The sequence below is a fragment of the Anolis carolinensis genome, unplaced genomic scaffold, assembly GCF_035594765.1.
Source record: "Anolis carolinensis isolate JA03-04 unplaced genomic scaffold, rAnoCar3.1.pri scaffold_13, whole genome shotgun sequence".
NCBI classification, from domain to species: domain Eukaryota; kingdom Metazoa; phylum Chordata; class Lepidosauria; order Squamata; family Dactyloidae; genus Anolis; species Anolis carolinensis.
In genome coordinates, this window is record NW_026943824.1 from 14,758,869 (window position 1) to 14,776,864 (window position 17,996).

Genomic DNA, 17,996 nt, shown 5'->3' on the forward strand with positions numbered 1-17,996 from the left:
CTTCAAATGGCCTGGTCTCTGCAGGAGTCCTGCTGCAAGCCTCATGAGATTTTATTTTCCGTGTCAGGAGCGACTTGAGAAACTGGAAGTCGCTTCTGGTGTGAGAGAATTGGCTGTCTGCAAGAACGTTGTCCAGGGAATGCCAGATATTTGATGTTTTACCATCCTGTGTGGAGCCCCCGGTGGCGTAGTGGATTAAAGCCTCGTGACTTGAAGGTTGGGTTGCTGACCTGAAGGCTGCCAGGTTCGAATCCCACCCGGGGAGAACGCGGATGAGCTCCCTCTATCAGCTCCAGCTCCATGCGGGGACATGAGAGAAGCCTCCCACAAGGATGGTAAAAACATCAAAACATCAGTGCGTTCCCTGGGCAGTGTCCTTGCAGACAGCCAATTCTCTCACTCCAGAAGCGACTCAAGTTGCTCCTGACACACACAAAAAATCCATCCTGTGAGGCTTCTCCCATGTCCCCGCATGGGGAGCTAGAGCTGACAGACGGCAGCTCCATCCTGCTCCCCGGATTCGATCCGTTGACCTTTTGATCAACAGTCCTGCCGGCAGAAGGGTTTAACCCAGGGGTCCCCAAACTAAGGCCCGGGGGCCGGATGCGGCCCTCCAAGGTTATTTACCTGGCCCCCGCCCTCAGTTTTAGACTTAGGCTTGCCCAAAGTCTGAAATGACTTGAAGGCACACAACATGTTGGTTAAAATTGTTTTTATTTTTAAATATTGTATTGTTCATTCATTTACTAATATTGTGCTATGGTAATAATATAATATATTGTTTATACATATAATATGGATAATAATAATACTGTAATACAATATAATATTTATTTATTTATTACAGTATTTCTAGCCCGCCCTTCTCACCCAGTAGGGGACTCAGGGCGGCTAATAATAATAATACAATGTAATAATTTTGTATAATATAATAATATTAAGTATATATTATATATTAAATGTAATATTACTACTAATAATATGGTATAGTGGTATAGTACAATATAGTAATATATAATGCTAATTTTGTGCTATGCTAATAATATAATATATTGTGTATACATACAACTTGTAAGCCGCTCTGAGTCCCCTTTGGGGTGAGAGAGGGTGGAGTATAAATGTAGCAAATAAATAAATTATTGTCGGGTTTTTTTCCCCTCAAATGATAATTTGGCCCCTCAATAATCTGAGGGACCATGAACTGGCCCTGCACTTTAAAAGTTTGAGGACCCCTGGTTTAACCCATTGGGCCACCGGGGGCTTAATGGGATGTTGAGTCAGTGACAGATTTACTTTCTTCTTCCTCTTCCTCCTCACCCTTGCTTGTGATTGCTTGCCTTCGAAGGGGTTTGAGCTGTGGCTCTTTCCTGAGTCAGGCAAATACTATTGTTCTGGCCTGGCATTAGGTCATTTGGGCATATTGAGTTAGGCAAGGAAGCTTTTCCTGCAGGGGCTCAGCATGGAGATAATTGCGCTGGCTGAGGAGGCAGCCCAAATTTGTGGCGAGAGGCGATGCTGTCCCGTTGCTCTCCAAATGGAAGGAGGCCAGTAAAGCCAGTGAGCAGCAGCCAAAGCAAAGTCTTCCCGGCCAGTGATTTCAGCTGGACTGAATGGCCTGAGGGCTCTTTGCTAATGAGCCGCATGGTCCCAAAAGGGATCTGGGCTGCAGCTGATAAACTGGCAGCCCTTGCTCTTTGTGCCACACGCCATGGATCCCTGGCTCAAATCAGGGGACTAGCTTGTTCATAGGGTGAAACAAGGAAGCATTCCTTTTCATAGCAGCATTTGTTTGGTCTCAGTGAGGCAGCAACCAAGGTGTAAACCAGGCATGGGCAAACTTTGACCCTCCAGGTGTTTTGGACTTCAAATTCCACAATTCCTAACAGCTTCAGGCCCTTTCCTTTCCCCCCTCAGCCGCTTAAGCGGCTGAGGGGGGAAAGGAAGGGGCCTGAAGCTGTTAGGAATTGTGGAAGTTGAAGTCCAAAACACCTAAAGCAGGGGTCCCCAAACTTTTTAAGTGGCCCCTCAGACTGTTGAGGGGCCGAATTATCATTTGAAAAAAAATACAAACAAATTCCTATGCACACTGCATGTGTCTTATTTGTAGTGCAAAAAAACCTCAACAATTATTTATTTATTCATTTATTTATTTACTACATTGATACCCCACCCTCTCTCACCCCGAAGGGGACTAAGAGCGGCTTACAAGTTGTATGTACATACAATATATTATATTATTAGCATAACACAATATTAGCATTATATATTACTATACCATTGTACTGTAATATTATTAGTAATATTACATTTAATATATAATATGCAATTAATATTATTATATTACACAATATTATTATATTGTATTATTATTAGCCACCCTGAGTCCCCTATTGGGTGAGAAGGGAGGGGTAGAAATACTGTAATAAATAAATAAATAAATAAATATTATAGTATATTGTATTATATTATAAGATTATTATCAATATTATATGTATACACAATATATTATATTATTCGGATTGCACAGTATTAGTAAATTAAAGAACAATACACTATTTATAAATAAGAACTATTTTAACCAACATACTGTGTAAAATCAGGATTTCAATGGGAAGTGTGGGCCTGCTTCTGGCCAATGAAATAGTCAAACTAAGTAGGATTGTTGTTGTTGTGTCTTCAAGTCATTTCAGACTTTGGGCGAGCCTAAGTCTAAAACTGAGGGCGGGGGCCAAGTCAATAACCTTGGAGGGCCGCATCCGGCCCCGGGCCTTAGTTTGGGGACCCCTGACCTAAAGGGTCAATGTTTGCTCATGCCTGGTCTAAACTCACAATTCAAACCTTTGCGGCTTTTTTAAAATACTCATCAAGGAAATCTTTCCACTTGGGCGGCGAAGGCTTTGTCCCATGAATAGCAGTAAGGAATTTGGTCTCAACATGGCAGATGATTGATTAAATAGTCATTCAAGGAGAAATAAACAGAAGTCCAACCTCTGAGGAAATGTGTGCCTGTCTTTCTATCTGGAGAGCCACTTTGGGGGACCTGGTATCTTTGAGATTGATGATATTAACCCCTTAGAAGCTGGCAGGGGGTATCTGCTGAGGACTAGGGGAAATGTCTTGAAAGGAGATAGGAGATTAAGGTGAGATAACAGGGATATTCTTCACACAGGGCATCAGTACTCTATTGGATTTGCTGCTGGCCTGATGCAGCGATAGATACCAGTTTTAGAAAAAGAGAGGGACGCAGGGTTCTGTGTGGCTGATAGCCGTCATGGCTGTTTTGCTCCTTGCATAGAGAGAGAGCCATGAGCAAAGCCTTCTGAATTCATGGTGTTTCGTTTTTTATCTCCGTTGCTGTTGATGTTTATCTCCAGGGCTTTACAACTCTGTCTGCTGCAGGTGAGCAGCCATTTAATTCAATCAACCCAGAGAAACAGGCCCCAGCAGTAAGTCATGGGAAGAAGGGAAGTGTTTTAAAGGTACTCGATTTGCAGGATGGCAAAATGAAATGGGAATAGGTTTGTTGCCGGGATGGCAATTGCTTCACACCGAAAGAGAAGAGAGATTCATCACTGCCTGGTGTTTCCCTCCTATAAAAACAGCAGGCACCTTTTCTGGGGCTACAGACAGAATTACAGTGCTTCATTCTAGCTTCGTTCTGTCCATTCTTTGCCCCCGGATTCCAGGAACAAGTTCTTGCCTGACTTTGGCGACTTCCTGAGTCTTATTTGTATAGTTTTCATCTCGGTTCTCCTTGGGATAAACAAAGAGAACAACACATGTGAGGAAATTTACAGATATGCTACCCACTATGGTGATTCTGCCTACAGGGAAGTGTTTAGATACTAGAAAGTCTTTCCCCCAAATCTGAGTCATTGGTGGACAGGTCTTGTGGCCTGCAGAACAGGAGGAACCTGCTCAGTAGAGGCCCAATAAGGATGGGAGAGAGATCAGGATATTGATAAACATGCCTCAAAAAGAGAATAATGGCTATCCCTTCCCCAGAAAGAGGACAAGGATTAAAATCTAGTAAACAATAGGGAAAATCACCAGAGTTGTTTTTGAGCCCATTTTCATGTCAGCATTTTCTATGGAGGCACCAACAGTGCCTTCTGGGGATCAGGGCCATTTATCTCCATGTCATGGTGAATGTTGACATTGTTCCTTTGAGGTATAGAGGTTTAGAGGTGAGCAGCCAGCTGCAGCCAGCTGAGACCAATCACTCTGACCAAGAGGTCATGAGTTCGAGGCCAGCTCGGAGCCTGCGTTTGTCTTTGTCTTTGTTCTATGTCAAGGCATTGAATGTTTGCCTTATATGTGTAATGTGATCTGCCCTGAGTCCCCTTCAGGGTGAGAAGGGCGGAATATAAATACTGTAAATAAATAAATAAATAAATTATGATCCACTCTGTGGTTTTCTTTCTCTTCCAGCTCTCTTTTGCTGTATCACTTTCGGGACTTGGGCCTCTCTGCCCTTTCTTTTCCTCATAGCCTCTCTTGCAATGCAGGACCCTTCCTGTAGTGTCCCCAATAGACCCATGGCAGTAAACTGGGAGTTCTTTGCTACTGGTGTGAAGCTGAAAGAAGCCAGCATGGGCTTCATTGGAAGCCTCTCGCATATGTTGTGCATGGTGGGCCAAAGGGTTTGCAATGGCTGGGACTTTGAATGGGGAGAAGGCCAGTGTGCCACTCTCTATAAGTGAACTTGTGAACTCTCCAAAGACTCTGGTTAGCTGGATGTTATATCAATGGCAGCTAGTCCTAGTTTGCTTAGAGATCCATTGGCTAGACTTTAAGCATATAGCAAGGACCATGCAACAGAGATAAATCTTGTGCCCAGCTTAAGCATTGTTGAAGTAGAAAAAGCAGAAAATCTTGTGGTCTCTTAAAGGTGTATCTGATGCATTCATGCCAAAATAAAACACCCTCCCCAGCAGCATACGGCAGATACCAACTCTCCTAGGCTTCAGGAAAGCCTTAAAGACATGGTTGCGCACACAAGCTTTTAATGAATGAGAACATGACCAAGACTCATGTTGAGGATTCTGGATGAATAGATTTTACTCTTGGATATGTTAAAATTTTTATATAACATGATTTTCTTTTGTAATTGTATCTGCTTTTATATGAATTGTTGTTTTGTACACTGTTTTTAGGCATTGAATTTTTGCCTATTTATTGTAAACCACCTTGTATGCAAATAAATAAATAAATAATTGTCTCAATCTAGAGCAGTGGGTCTCAACCTGGGTTCCCCAGATGTTTTTAACCTACAACTCTCAGAAATCCCAGCTGTTAGGATTTCTGGGAGTTGAAGGCCAAAAACATCTGGGGACCGCAGGTTGAGAACCACTGATCTGTTTATTTACAGCATTTATACCCCACTCTTCTCACCCAAGGGGACTCAGGGTTAGAGAGTATTTGGAGGGTGGGGGGCATATACCTGGGTCCAGTGCCCCAACTCATCTCCTGTGCTCTCTCTCTCTCTCTCTCTGCAGAGCATTGTTTCCAAGAATGCCATGCAGTACCGAGGGAGCTCTCAACATGATGCGCAGGAATTCCTGCTCTGGCTCCTGGACCGAGTCCATGAGGATCTCAACAATCTTGTGAAGAACAATGGCAGACCTTCTCTCAAGGTAAGGCATGCTTCTTTCTCATTTTCACTGAAGGAAGGCAAGGCTCACAAAGCTCTGGTGCTGCTGTGAACGTCAGGGACGAGGGTGTTGGGGGTCCATCCCGAGACCTTTCAGGCCCTAAAACAAAGTTGCATCCCCCAGAGCTGCCCTGGATGTTCCCTGGGTGGCATTCAGACGAAAAACTACTCTTTGGTGGGGGCAAAGTTCCTCTGCATGTATGTATATGCTTGGAACATGTTTTTTTTTGGCTGAGTATAGACACAACTGAACTTAATGTCAAGGGAAAACCTTTACCTTAAGTATGGTTTAGGTGCAGCCATGAGACTGGATGGCTGGTTTCTCAGCTGCTCTTCTATGTGCTTAGCTCTGCCTCTCCTGCAACAGGAAGCAACAGGTGTGACAGTGATCCAGAGCACACTTGGAGCTCCCCGCTGACAAAATGGTTTTCTATTCCAGCCGCCAGTGGAGGAAGACATCTTGATTGAGGGGACGGTGTTCCCCATCAACTGCACTTTTGTCCAGGAACTCTTTCAGGCCCAGTACAGGTATGGCGTGTGTCCCTTGGAATGAGCTCTTCGGAGGGGAAGCAACTGGGATCTGAATCTCACAGATTCTGATCGTGAGGGAATCTCTTGCTGCTAGGATGAAGTCTGCGCTCATTCTCACCACATGGGAAGGGGGCTGCCGTGCCTTGCCTTAAATAAAGATTTCTGTTTCTGCCTTTGCTAGGTCATCTCTGACGTGCCCCCATTGCCAGAAGCAGAGCAACACCTTTGACCCCTTCCTGTGCATCTCCCTGCCGATCCCACTGCCTCACACGCGGTATGTATGTGTCCAGGGAAATGCATAGGGCAGGTATGGCAGAGGAGCAAGGTAAATGGGTGGGAGTTCAATCCAGATAAGGATGTTAATTCATGCTATTAGTATTATTATGTCATATTGGATTATTTTATTCTGTTTTCATTTCAATGTTTAATTCTTTTGTTACAAGTTTACTGTTATTATTTGTTAATGTGGGATTTGTGTATTGATAGTGCTTAAATGTAATTTGTATCTTGGTTTGTATTGCATACTGATTGCATCATCCAGAGTGTACTATAGTCTGTAAAGAGTTAATTACTGAGAAGCTGTGATGACCTTGATGTGTGGCTGGAACTGGGGAGTGTCCAGACACAAGTGTTTGTGCATTACTGATTACATCAGTTCAGTTCTGCTGTCTGCCTAGAGAAGTCAAGTGCTGTGTTTGTCTGCAAGTCTGTTTGTCTCGTACAGTAAAACTTTGCATATAGTTTTACCAGCGTCTCTGGGTGTCACTTCATTCTGCGTTCCAATAATTCCATCCAACTGCTGCTGCGCTGCTATTACTCTGACATTATTGTGTATTATTCTGTATTTTGATGTGTTTGCATTTATTTAGGACATTGAATGTTTGTCTTCTTCTGAATGTAAACCACTCTGAGTCCCTTAGAGGAGAGAGGACAGTCTAGAAATGAAGTTGTTGTTGTTGTTGTTGTTGTTGTTGTTGTTATGGCTCTGTGGGCCTTGTAGGAGGAGGGGGCAGGAGCTTCCCTTTCTTCCATGTCTCCTTTGGTTGGTCTTTTAGGGACAACTGTCCTGTGAGAAGAGTGCAGGGTCTCCTGAGCACTGCTCTAGCCTCTCAAACAATGTCCCTTTGCTCCCCTCCTACAGGCCGCTGTATGTGACGGTGGTCTACCGAGGGAAGTGCTCCCACTGCATGCGCATCGGGGTGGCTGTGCCTTTGTCTGGGACGGTGGCCAGGCTGAGGGAAGCTGTGTCCCGAGAAACCAAAATCCCCACCAAACAGGTAATCAGCGGGGTCATGTCAGGAGGTGGAAGGAAAGGCTTCATGCCAGAGATTGTTAGGATGCAAATAAAAAGCCAAGTAGACAAGATCATGATGCTCTTATACATATTTTTGGTGGCAGCTGTACAGAGGTTGCCATCTCTCAAGGAAAGGCAAGGTGGGAATAACAGCAACTCTCCCATAAGACAAAGGACTTTCTTAGCTTAAAAAGGGAACATGGAATGTGAACAATTTCAACAGTAAGGAGGAAACCATGAAAATGAACAAAATCTGGCTACTAGTATTCAAAAACTCTAAAATTAGTACAGTAAATACTGTACTGATTTTACTGTACTGGCTCGGGCTGTGGCGCAGGCTGAGAGCAGCTGCAATGAATCACTGCAATGAATCACTCTGACCAGGAGGTCATGAGTTCGAGGCCCGCTCGGAGCCTATGTTTGTTTGTCTTTGTTCTATGTTAAAAGGCATTGAATGTTTGCCTATATGTGTAATGTGATCCGCCCTGAGTCCCCTTTGGGGTGAGAAGGGCGGAATATAAATGCTGCAAATAATAAATAAATAAATAAATAAAGAACAATACTCAGAAAACAAGAGAATTCCAGACAGAAAACAACAGGGCCAGCTAACACCTCCTAACAAAGGATTCTCTTAGGCAGTAAACAGTCCTTGAAACTGCAAGGCCATTAAATGCTAATCAAGGTGGCCAATTACTATATTAATACTTGCCTCAAACAGACAAGAGTTGTTTCTCCCACCCTGGACTTTCCATAGATATATAAACCCCACTTGCCTAGTTTTCAACAGATTTCACAACCTCTGAGGATGCTTGCCATAGATGTGGGCGAAAGGTCAGGAGAGAATGCTTATAGAACATGGCCAGACAGCCTGGAAAACTCACAGCAACCCAACATGGAATTCTGGGGGACCAACTGGGACCTGGGCTAGATCAGGTGCTGGATCTGCCCTGGCGGTGTTGCTGTTTCCAAATTCTGGGACAGTATCATCAGGAGATAGACCTTGGTTGGATGACTCACAGGGCATCTATGTGTGTTGCATCTAATCTCATCAGTGCCTATATGGTGCATAGTGTTGTGCTTGGGCATCACAGCGAGGCCCATTGGCCCCTCTGACTCTCTCCCTGGTCTTCCCCAGATTGTGCTCACGGAGATGTACTACGACGGCTTCCACCGCTCCTTCTCCGACTTGGATGACCTTGACACGGTGCAAGAAAGCGACTGCATCTTCGCCTTCGAGACCCCTGAGATCTTCCGGCCAGAGGGCATCCTGAGCCAGAGAGGTAGTGTTATTGTGTATGGTAGGAGAGGCCTTTTGTCCGCCCCGCAAATCCCTGAGATGGTCACTTGTTTGTTTGCACTGACCGCAAAGTCTCTTTTCCCTTTTCTAGGAATCCACGTGAACAGTAACCTGAACCACTTGAAATATGGCCTCGACCCTCAGAGGGCCTCTCTCTATAGCCAGGGAAGCCTGGAGAACTCCAACACAAGGGCAGTGGCTGCGGTGGCAAGCGACAAGCTTGTGGTATTGGTGTGTAACAGAGCATGTACCGGACAGCAGGGGAAGAGGTAAGCACTCTCTCCACAGCATGACTTTCATCCTATTATACTTTGGGAGGGTTTCAGGAAGGTGCTTTGATTTTATAGAGTCATAGAGGTCGGAGGGACCTCGTGACTTTCTGCTTTTTAGTCTATATATATAAAAGAGTAATAGAATCCCGGCGACCAACAAAACAGCAAAACTAAACACCCCACAACCTCGAAAATTGACAGCACAACCTCTAGGTTGATAAAACAAAAAGAAAAGAAAAATAAAGTCTTAATTAGAGGGAGAGGAATAATTGTTTTTATCCAATTGCTGCCAGTTAGAAGGCTAAGCTCCGCCCACTTGGTCTCCTAGCAACCCAATCAGCCCAGGGGACAGGCAGAGTTAGGTCTGACTTAGGCCTCTTCCACACTGCCTATAAAATACTGATCATCAGATTTGAACTGGGTTATATGGCAGTGTAGACTCAAGGCCCTTCCACACAGCTATATAACCCATTTATAATCTCATATTATCTGCTTTGAACTGCATTATCTTGACTCCACACTGCCATAGAATCCACCTCAGTGTGCATTTTATCCAGCTGTGTACAAGGGGCCTCATATAATCCAGTTCTAAGCAGATAATATAAGATTATAAATATACAGTAGAGTCTCACTTATCCAACATAAACAGGCTGGCAGAACGTCAAAAACATGCAAATGAGAGTAGATGAATAGGTACTGCTCCGGTGGGAAGGTAACGGTGCTCCATGCAGTCATGCTGGCCACATGACCGAGGTGTCTATGGACAATGCCAGCTCTTCAGCTTAGAAATGGAGATGAGCACCAACTCCCAAAGTCAGACATGACTGAACTTAATGTCAGGGGAAAACCTTTACCCTTTACCTTAACTACCACCAATTCCTCATTACTTTATTTCCCATACCACCATACTTCGCCACAGCAACGTGTGGCTGGGCATAGCTAGTGTTTTATAAAAAGCAGTTTCTTAACAGATCAGCAGCTAAATCACAAGCTTGTTCAGAAATGCATTCCTGTTCCAATAATGAGTGGAGACTCTTAGTGGAGTCTCTAAATCAATATGGTTGTCTCATACTTATACGTTTTATGTCGTTATATAATTTTGTTTGTCCACATTTTGCTTAATTTACTTATGTTATGTTACATGTGGAGTTATTCTGGATTATTTTGCCGCTACGTGTTTGTTTTTATTAAGGCATTGAATGTTTGTCTTTTTGTATGTTGGAATCTGCCCTGGGTCCTCCTGGGGAGATAGGGCGAAATATAAATAAAATATTATTATCATTATCATCACCATCATCATCATCATCATCATCATTATTATTGACACAATGACATTGTATGACACAGCCAACAAGAAAGATATGCGGGATTTCGTATCACAAAATCACAAGTCGAACACTTCCCAAGTGTCTAGGACTGTATTATTATTATTATTATTATTATTATTATTATTATTATTATTATTATTATTATTATTATTATATTATGACACAGCCAACAAGAAAGATATGCGGGATTTCGTATCACAAAATCACATGTCGAACACTTCCCAAGTGTCTAGGACTGTGTGATGTATTTTCGGATGATGCGTGCAGATCCCAGCAGGGTGGCCTTTTGCAGTTGGCAGATCGTAATTTTGTCAATGTCTATTGTTTCCAAATGCCGGCTGAGATCTTTTGGCACAGCACCCAATGTGCCAATCATCATCATCATCATCATCATCATCATCATCATTTAATTACTTATTAATCGCCCTCCATCCAAGATGCTCTAGGCGATTTACAAGATAAAATTGTAAAGGATAAAAATACATACATACAAATATTTATAAAATTAACATAGATTAAAAGCTCTAGTAAAGAGCTAGGTCACCACCGGGACCGCCTGTACTGGTTTCTGCCAGAGTCTTTGCAGTTCAGTTTTGAGGTCCTGATAGCGACTGAGTTTTTCCTGTTGTTTTTCATCAATGCGACTGTCACCTGGGATGGCAACATCAATGATCCAAACCTTTTTCTTTTCCACAACTGTGATGTCTGGTATGTTGTGTTCCAGAACTTTGTCAGTCTGGATTCGGAAGTCCCACAGTATCTTTGCGTTCTCATTTTCCAATACATTTGCAGGTTTGTGATCCCACCAGTTCTTTACTGCTGGGAGGTGGTACTTGAGGCATAAGTTCCAATGAATCATTTGGGCCACGTTGTTGTTGTTGTTGTTATATAGACCCCTTCTACACTTCCTTATAATCCAGATTATCAAAGCAGATAATCTGGATTTTATATGGCAGTGTAGAAGGGGCCTATGATGCGCCTGGCTCAGTGTCAATGAGTTTAGCATCTCTTTGGTGCGAAGTAAGGATCTTGATGGTTCAAAATGCGTGCCTTAATGATGAAGATTCTCTGGTTCAGATTTGAATCCAGTACAAAGAAGGAGCTTCCTCCCTTCCTCCTCCTTTCTGATGCTCTTGGCGAGAGAAGCACTGCCTCCTTCCTCTTCTCCATTAGCGCCCTGGTGCTGGCACTGTTTGGCCAGGAGCCCAGGGCCCAGATTCCGGGAAAGGCCTTGTCTCGTTGCTGGCAATGGAAGGCCAGAGGTGCCTCCTCCCTCCACCCCATGTGCTGCAAACACAGCCTCACTTTGTCAGGGAGATGTGGGAAATCAGTCAACATCCTTGAGAAGGAGCAAAGTCGAGATCGTGGCCACTCAGCGTTAGTGGTCATTTCTAGAAAAGGCTTGGGTGAGAAGGCCAATTTGCAGATGGTATAGAGATGTTGTCTTGAAAGTCAGAAATCATGATAGAAAGCAGGCTTGGATGCAGAGCTGAAAATAGCAAGCAGAGATCAATGATATTTCCTGCACTTAGACTCAGAATTAAGGATGGGGAATAATGTTAACAATAGCAAATGCATATTATTAACATGGCATGCTTCTGAAATCAATAATAATAATAATAATAATAATCACCATCATCATCTTCATCATCATAATTTTGGAGCACAATACTCCTCACGATCGTCTTAAAAAAAACTATGGATTGTTGATGTTGCAATCCCAGGGGACAGCAGGATTGATGAGAAACAACCGGAAAAGCTGACACGATATGAGGATTTAAAGATCAAATTGCAAAGACTCTGGCACAAGCCAGTCAAGGTGGTCCCAGTGGTGATCGGCACACTGGGTGCAGTGCCTAAAGACCTTGGCCTGCACTTAAACACAATTGGCACTGACAAAATCCCCACCTGCCAGCTGCAAAAGGCCACCTTACTGGGATCTGCACGCGTTATTTGCCGATCCATCACACAGTCCTAGACACTTGGGAAGTGTTCAGCGTGTGATCCAATACAACAGCCAGCAGAGTGTCTGCTGTGGATTCATCTTGTTCTGTTTCAAATAATAATAATAGTTTTCATATGTGTTGTCGAAGACTTTCATGGCCGGAACCACAGGGTTGTTGTGTGTTTTCCGGGCTGTATGGCCATGTTCCAGAAGTATTATCTCCTGACGTTTCGCCCATATCTATGGCAGACATCCTCAGAGGTTGTGAGGTATATGGGAAAACTAAGAAAGGAAGGTTTATATATCTGTGGAAGGTGGGAGAAAGAACTCTTGTGAGTTGGAGGCCAGTGTGAATGTTGTAATTAATCACCTTGACTAGGATTGAATAGGCTAGCAAGCTTCATCTCCTGGCTTCTTCCTGCCTAAGAAACCTTCCTTGCTTAGTTTCTCCATATACCTCACAACCTCTGAGGATGTCTGCCATAGATGTGGGCGAAACTTCAGGAAATAATACTTCTGGGACATGGCCATACAGCCCGGAAAACACACAATAACCCAATAGTATTCATATTATTAAGGAGCCCCTGTGGCGAAGTGCATTAAAGCGCTGAGCTGCTGAATTTGGAGACCGAAAGGTCCCAGGTTCAAATCCCGGGAGCGGCTTGAGCGCCCGCTGTTAACTCCAGCTCCTGCCAACCTAGCAGTTCAAAAACATCCAAATGTGAGTAGATAAATAGGTACCGCTCCAGCGGGAAGGTAATGGCGCTCCATGCAGTCATGCTGGCCACATGACCTTGGAGGTGTCTACGGACAACGCCGGCTCTTCGGCTTAGAAATGGAGATGAGCACCAACCCCCAGAGTCAGATAAGACTGGACTTAACGTCAGGGGAAACCTTTACCTTTTATTCATATTATTAACATGGCGTTTTTCTTAAATTGTAATAATATAAATATTATTAACAAGACATGTTTCTTAAATATTATTTAATATTTGTTAATATTATTAACAAGATATGTTTCTTAAATTGTAATAATAATAATATATTATTATTGTTATTAACATGGCATGTTTTTAAAATTGTATTGGCACCAACATGAGATGTGGTAATGCTGAATGCACCGGGACTTACTGCTTAGTAATGCATTAGTGGTAATGCTGAATGCACTGGGACTTGCTGCTTAGAAGGCCTGAATTGGCCCTTCAGATTCAGAATATTGGAAAACTGTCCCAAAAACTCCCCACATTGTTCCCAGCTCGGACTTTGCTCTTCTTGGGTTACTTAGGAAGGAGGCCCTGTCTCTCCTTGGCTTGGGTTGACGGTGGGCCAGTGCTTTTTGGTCCTTGATAGGTCCTTTTCTCTGCAGGTTTGGACAGCCCTTTGTTCTGCATGTTGAGAAGACAATCCCATGGGACCTCCTCCAGAAGGAGATCTTGGAGAAGATGCAGTACTTCCTGCGGCCCTCCGCCTGCCTTCAGGTAAGAAAGAGGCAGTCTGGGTGGGGCTCCTCAATACAGCTGTCTTCTCTTTCATGCGGGGAATGTGGATGTAATGCCCTGTCCTCAGGAGGTATACATCTCCCTTTTCTACTCCCAAATGGCTGCATAAAGTGCTTTACTTTTAAACAATTAACCCAGCACCATTCCAAAATCACAGCCGGGTAATATCTTTATCTGGACCAAAGAAATGGGCAGAAAATTAAGACCAAGGTGTTGAGATCTCCCTTATCTTCATAAATAAACTGGCTTGGATATCTGGGAGTTGTAGGCCAAAACACCGGGGACTCACAGGTTGAGGACCACTGCTTCAGAGGGTTAAATATGGTTGTCTTGTCACCTTGCCTGAAAAGAAATACACCATATGTAATTCCTTCAGATTTCCTCTGGGCTTAGTTTCCAGTTCCATTTCCACCTTGGTTGCAAATGTCCAGTTTGTGAATTACAAGTTTTACTCAGTGCACTTTGCCCAGTCCATTGTATGATTTTATTGCTGTGTTTTATCATGTGTTTTATAATGACTGTGATTTTATTTTATGCCTTTTAATTTTTTTGTATTTGATACCACTGTATGCTGGTTTTATATCTGTGAGCCGCCCTGAGTCCCTCTGGGGAGATGGTGGCGGGGTATAAAAAATAAAATTATTATTATTATTATTATTATTATTATTATTATTATTATTATTATTATTATTAGTCCAGTTGTGATGGAGCAGGGAAAGCCACACATAAAATTGCTGATGCTTTGTGCATAGAAGGACTGCAGAGGAGCCAAAGAGGATGAGATCCTAAACAGTTCATTCATTTGTTGTTTGTGAGCTTTGCAGATTGCATTCTGTTCATCTTTGTGTGTGAGAGAGGCATACATATCATGTCTTAGATTCACCAAAGGACATGCGTGAGGCTTGGAGTCCATTGCGTGGAGTCCCCAAAGAAGCCATGGATAGAAACCTGTCTCTTGCTTCCAGGATCTCTTGCTGAGTGTCTCTTCTTCCCATCCATTCCTTGCAGGTGTGTCCCTTCAGCCTGCGGGTGGTCAGTGCGGTGGGCATCACTTACCTGCTGCCTCAGGAAGAGCGGCCTCTCTGCCACTTGATGGTGGAACGGTGAGCACAGGTTCCCTTTGGGGCGAGGCCTGGGACTGCCTTCAGAGGGGTAGGAGCTCATCTATCCGTCTCTTCTTTCTTGGCTCTGCTTTGTGTTCCTTGAAACGAAGTAAATAAAAGGAGTCTGGCCATCGCTCTCTCAAACTGCCTCTGAAGTCTGACCCTGGCTCCTCTTTATGATCCACTGCCCACAGTGGTCTGAGGTCTTCATCCACAGTGGTCTGAGGTCTTCATCCACAGTGGTCTGAGGTCTTCATCCACAGTGGTCTGAGGTCTTCATCCACAGTGGTCTGAGATCTTCATCCACAGTGGTCTGAAGTCTTCATCCACAGTGGTCTGAGGTCTTCATCCACAGTGGTCTGAGATCTTCATCCACAGTGGTCTGAGGTCTTCATCCACAGTGGTCTGAGGTCTTCATCCACAGTGGTTTGAGGTCTCCATCCACAGTGGGGTTCCTACCCAAATGTGTATATTCAGGGACAACAATATCCAAAACTGTAAAATAGCAGAGCATTTATTGGGCTGACTAAAAGGCACAAAATGCATCACGTGAAGCTTCACTGGCTTCTTCATCAGGCATAATTATTGAAGCCCACATTTTGCCTTAAGTGTTACTTCGGTTGTCAGTTGAGGAGGTCCAGGGGCATCTCAGTGCAGGCAGGGATTATTTTTCTTTTGTGGGAACAAAGGTAGAAATCAACATAGTATTTGGCCAAGAAGGAAAATAGCTTCTGTCTATATTGGGGTCCAGTAGAGGTGTCGCTGTTCTGTAGGTGTTGTATTTTGTACCACAGAGTGGTGAGAGGTGGAATGAGAGAGAATTGTGGAATTTCCTGTGGGGTCTTTTGGGTGCCATTTGGTGACCTGAACATTTCTCCCCACAGAGCTCTGAAGTCCTGTGGCCAAGGCGGGACCCCTCACGTGAAGCTGGTGGTCGAGTGGGACAAAGAGACAAAAGACTAGTAAGTTCCCTGATCATCTGAGAATGATGACAGGGGTGAGGGGGGACGGGACGAGGGGCTACTAGCAAATCCTTTGGGGCAGCAGCAGGTTTGTGCTCAAAGCCTCCTTTGCCAGTTTGCCTTGGCCTCACTTTCCTGAAGGATTGCCAAAAGGGTCTGGAGGGTGAACGTTGCTGCCTCCCAGCTTGGGAGCTGGATGCCAAGCAAGAGCAGTTTAGCAGAATAATAATAATAAAGAACCAGCATTGATGGAAGTCAACAGTAGAAAACTGCGTAAAGTGCAAAAGACAAAAACTGAATACCGTAAAAATACAATGCAGAGCAGAAGACAAAACTGCCAAAAGAAGGCTCTCCATGAAAAAATTGAGAGCAAAATTGACAAGGAAAAAAACATGGATGTGGCTCACAAATTGAACTTTGTGTGTAGGTGTATGCCCTCAAGTCCCCAGTCAATGTATGGCGGCCACATGGATTTCTTAGGGCTTTCTTTGGCAATGGACACTTAGTGGTGGGTTGTCTTCCTCTGGGATTCCATGGTGGTTTTATAGGGCCCGCAGTGCCTCCTTCCCTCTCTTTCTTACAGCCTATTTGTGAGCACGGAAGAGGAGTACATCCCGGATGCGGAGAGCGTGCGCCAGCAGAGGGAGCTCCATCACCAGCCACAGACTTGCACTTTGTCCCAGTGTTTCCAGCTCTACACCAAAGAGGAACAGGTGAGAAATGCGAGGCTCATTGTCACCCCCCCCCCCCCCCAGTATTTCTTAAACGGGCCGTGAGGCTTTCCCACAAAACAAAATGCAGTGTCATCAGTTATTTAGTGGGATGAAAGGGTCAACTAGTTATGCAGACTCTTTCTCACCCCTTGAAACTGGACTGGTAAGTGGTGTATGGAGTTGACGGTAAAGCTGAAGGTACCACCTTAGCAGAAGGAAAGTTCAAACTGCTGGTATTCAGGTTCTACTTCTTTAAAGTATATGTTTTTATTTTTAAGTGTTCTTTCAGATTTTGCCATTTTTCCTTAAATAGAAGAGAAGTATGTGCTGTTCTGGTTATGTTATTAATTTAATGAAAAAAAAGTTGTGTGAGTGGGCTTATTAACAAAATGCCTTCCCCATAAACGTATAACAGAGTAACTTATTAGCAGCAGCGTGACCCAGCAGCAACAGCCAAAAGTGATAAAAAGAACAAAAACACACAGACCAATGTTATCTCTTCCTTTGGAGGCTTTTCTTTATAGCAAAATAATATTATTTATTTATTTACAGCATTTATATTCTGCCCTTCTCACCCCGAAGGGGACTCAGGGCGGATCATATTACACATATAGGCAAACATTCAATGCCTTTTAACATAGAACAAAGACAAGACAAACATAGGCTCCGAGCGGGCCTCGAACTCATGACCTCCTGGTCAGAGTGATTCATTGCAGCTGGTTGCAGCTGGCTTGCTCTCCAGCCTGCGCCACAGCAACCATATTTTGTAAATATGGTTGCATTATTTACAAAAACATTGTTTCCATAACACAAATAAATTTCTTTATACTTCCTTCTTTGCTTCCACGCTGAGCTTCTTTCTCATGCAGATAAACAGCTTAACTCTCACAGAGCCTCCTCTCACAACGAACTTACACAAGAGCTTCACATAGTAGCTTTTACACTGGAGCTTCACACACGAGACCTTCAACCTGGGGCTTCTCTCACCAAAGCTTTTCACACCAGGCCTTCTCACACTTCTCAGGACGACACTAGCTTATTAACTCCTCAGGACGAAACTAGCTTTGAAACGTAAAAAGGAAAGTATGGTATATAATGTGTGGGTACTACGTTGGTAATGTATTATCTTCTATATAAACATCTTTTAATGGCACTTGTTATACAAGCTGTAAAAGAAGGGGATTATGGTGTCGTATTAACAACAATCTAAACTGGATTTGACTAGAAACAGTGATAGATCATAGCCCTCTGGAATCTCTTACATTTACTAATAGTATATATTGCAATGAATACTTTACTTTAGGTATCCACTACCTATATTCTCTTTCACTACGTTAGTATAGTTCTTAACATAAAGGAATACACTTAGCAACACTTACAAAGGTATTGTGGAAAAACT

General features: G+C 43.6%; 1 protein-coding gene across 1 annotated transcript in view; it reads left to right on the forward strand.

The window, feature by feature from the left end:
* Positions 1 to 17,996, forward strand: part of usp31 (ubiquitin specific peptidase 31) — a 41,929-nt gene that overhangs the window by 14,555 nt on the left and 9,378 nt on the right. The window contains exons 2-11 of the mRNA XM_003229451.4: positions 5,499 to 5,636; positions 6,093 to 6,181; positions 6,366 to 6,458; positions 7,326 to 7,461; positions 8,614 to 8,758; positions 8,867 to 9,044; positions 13,687 to 13,798; positions 14,828 to 14,922; positions 15,807 to 15,884; positions 16,468 to 16,597. Coding sequence (XP_003229499.3) covers positions 5,499 to 5,636; positions 6,093 to 6,181; positions 6,366 to 6,458; positions 7,326 to 7,461; positions 8,614 to 8,758; positions 8,867 to 9,044; positions 13,687 to 13,798; positions 14,828 to 14,922; positions 15,807 to 15,884; positions 16,468 to 16,597 — 1,194 coding nt within the window. The remainder of the gene's footprint in view (positions 1 to 5,498; positions 5,637 to 6,092; positions 6,182 to 6,365; positions 6,459 to 7,325; positions 7,462 to 8,613; positions 8,759 to 8,866; positions 9,045 to 13,686; positions 13,799 to 14,827; positions 14,923 to 15,806; positions 15,885 to 16,467; positions 16,598 to 17,996) is intronic.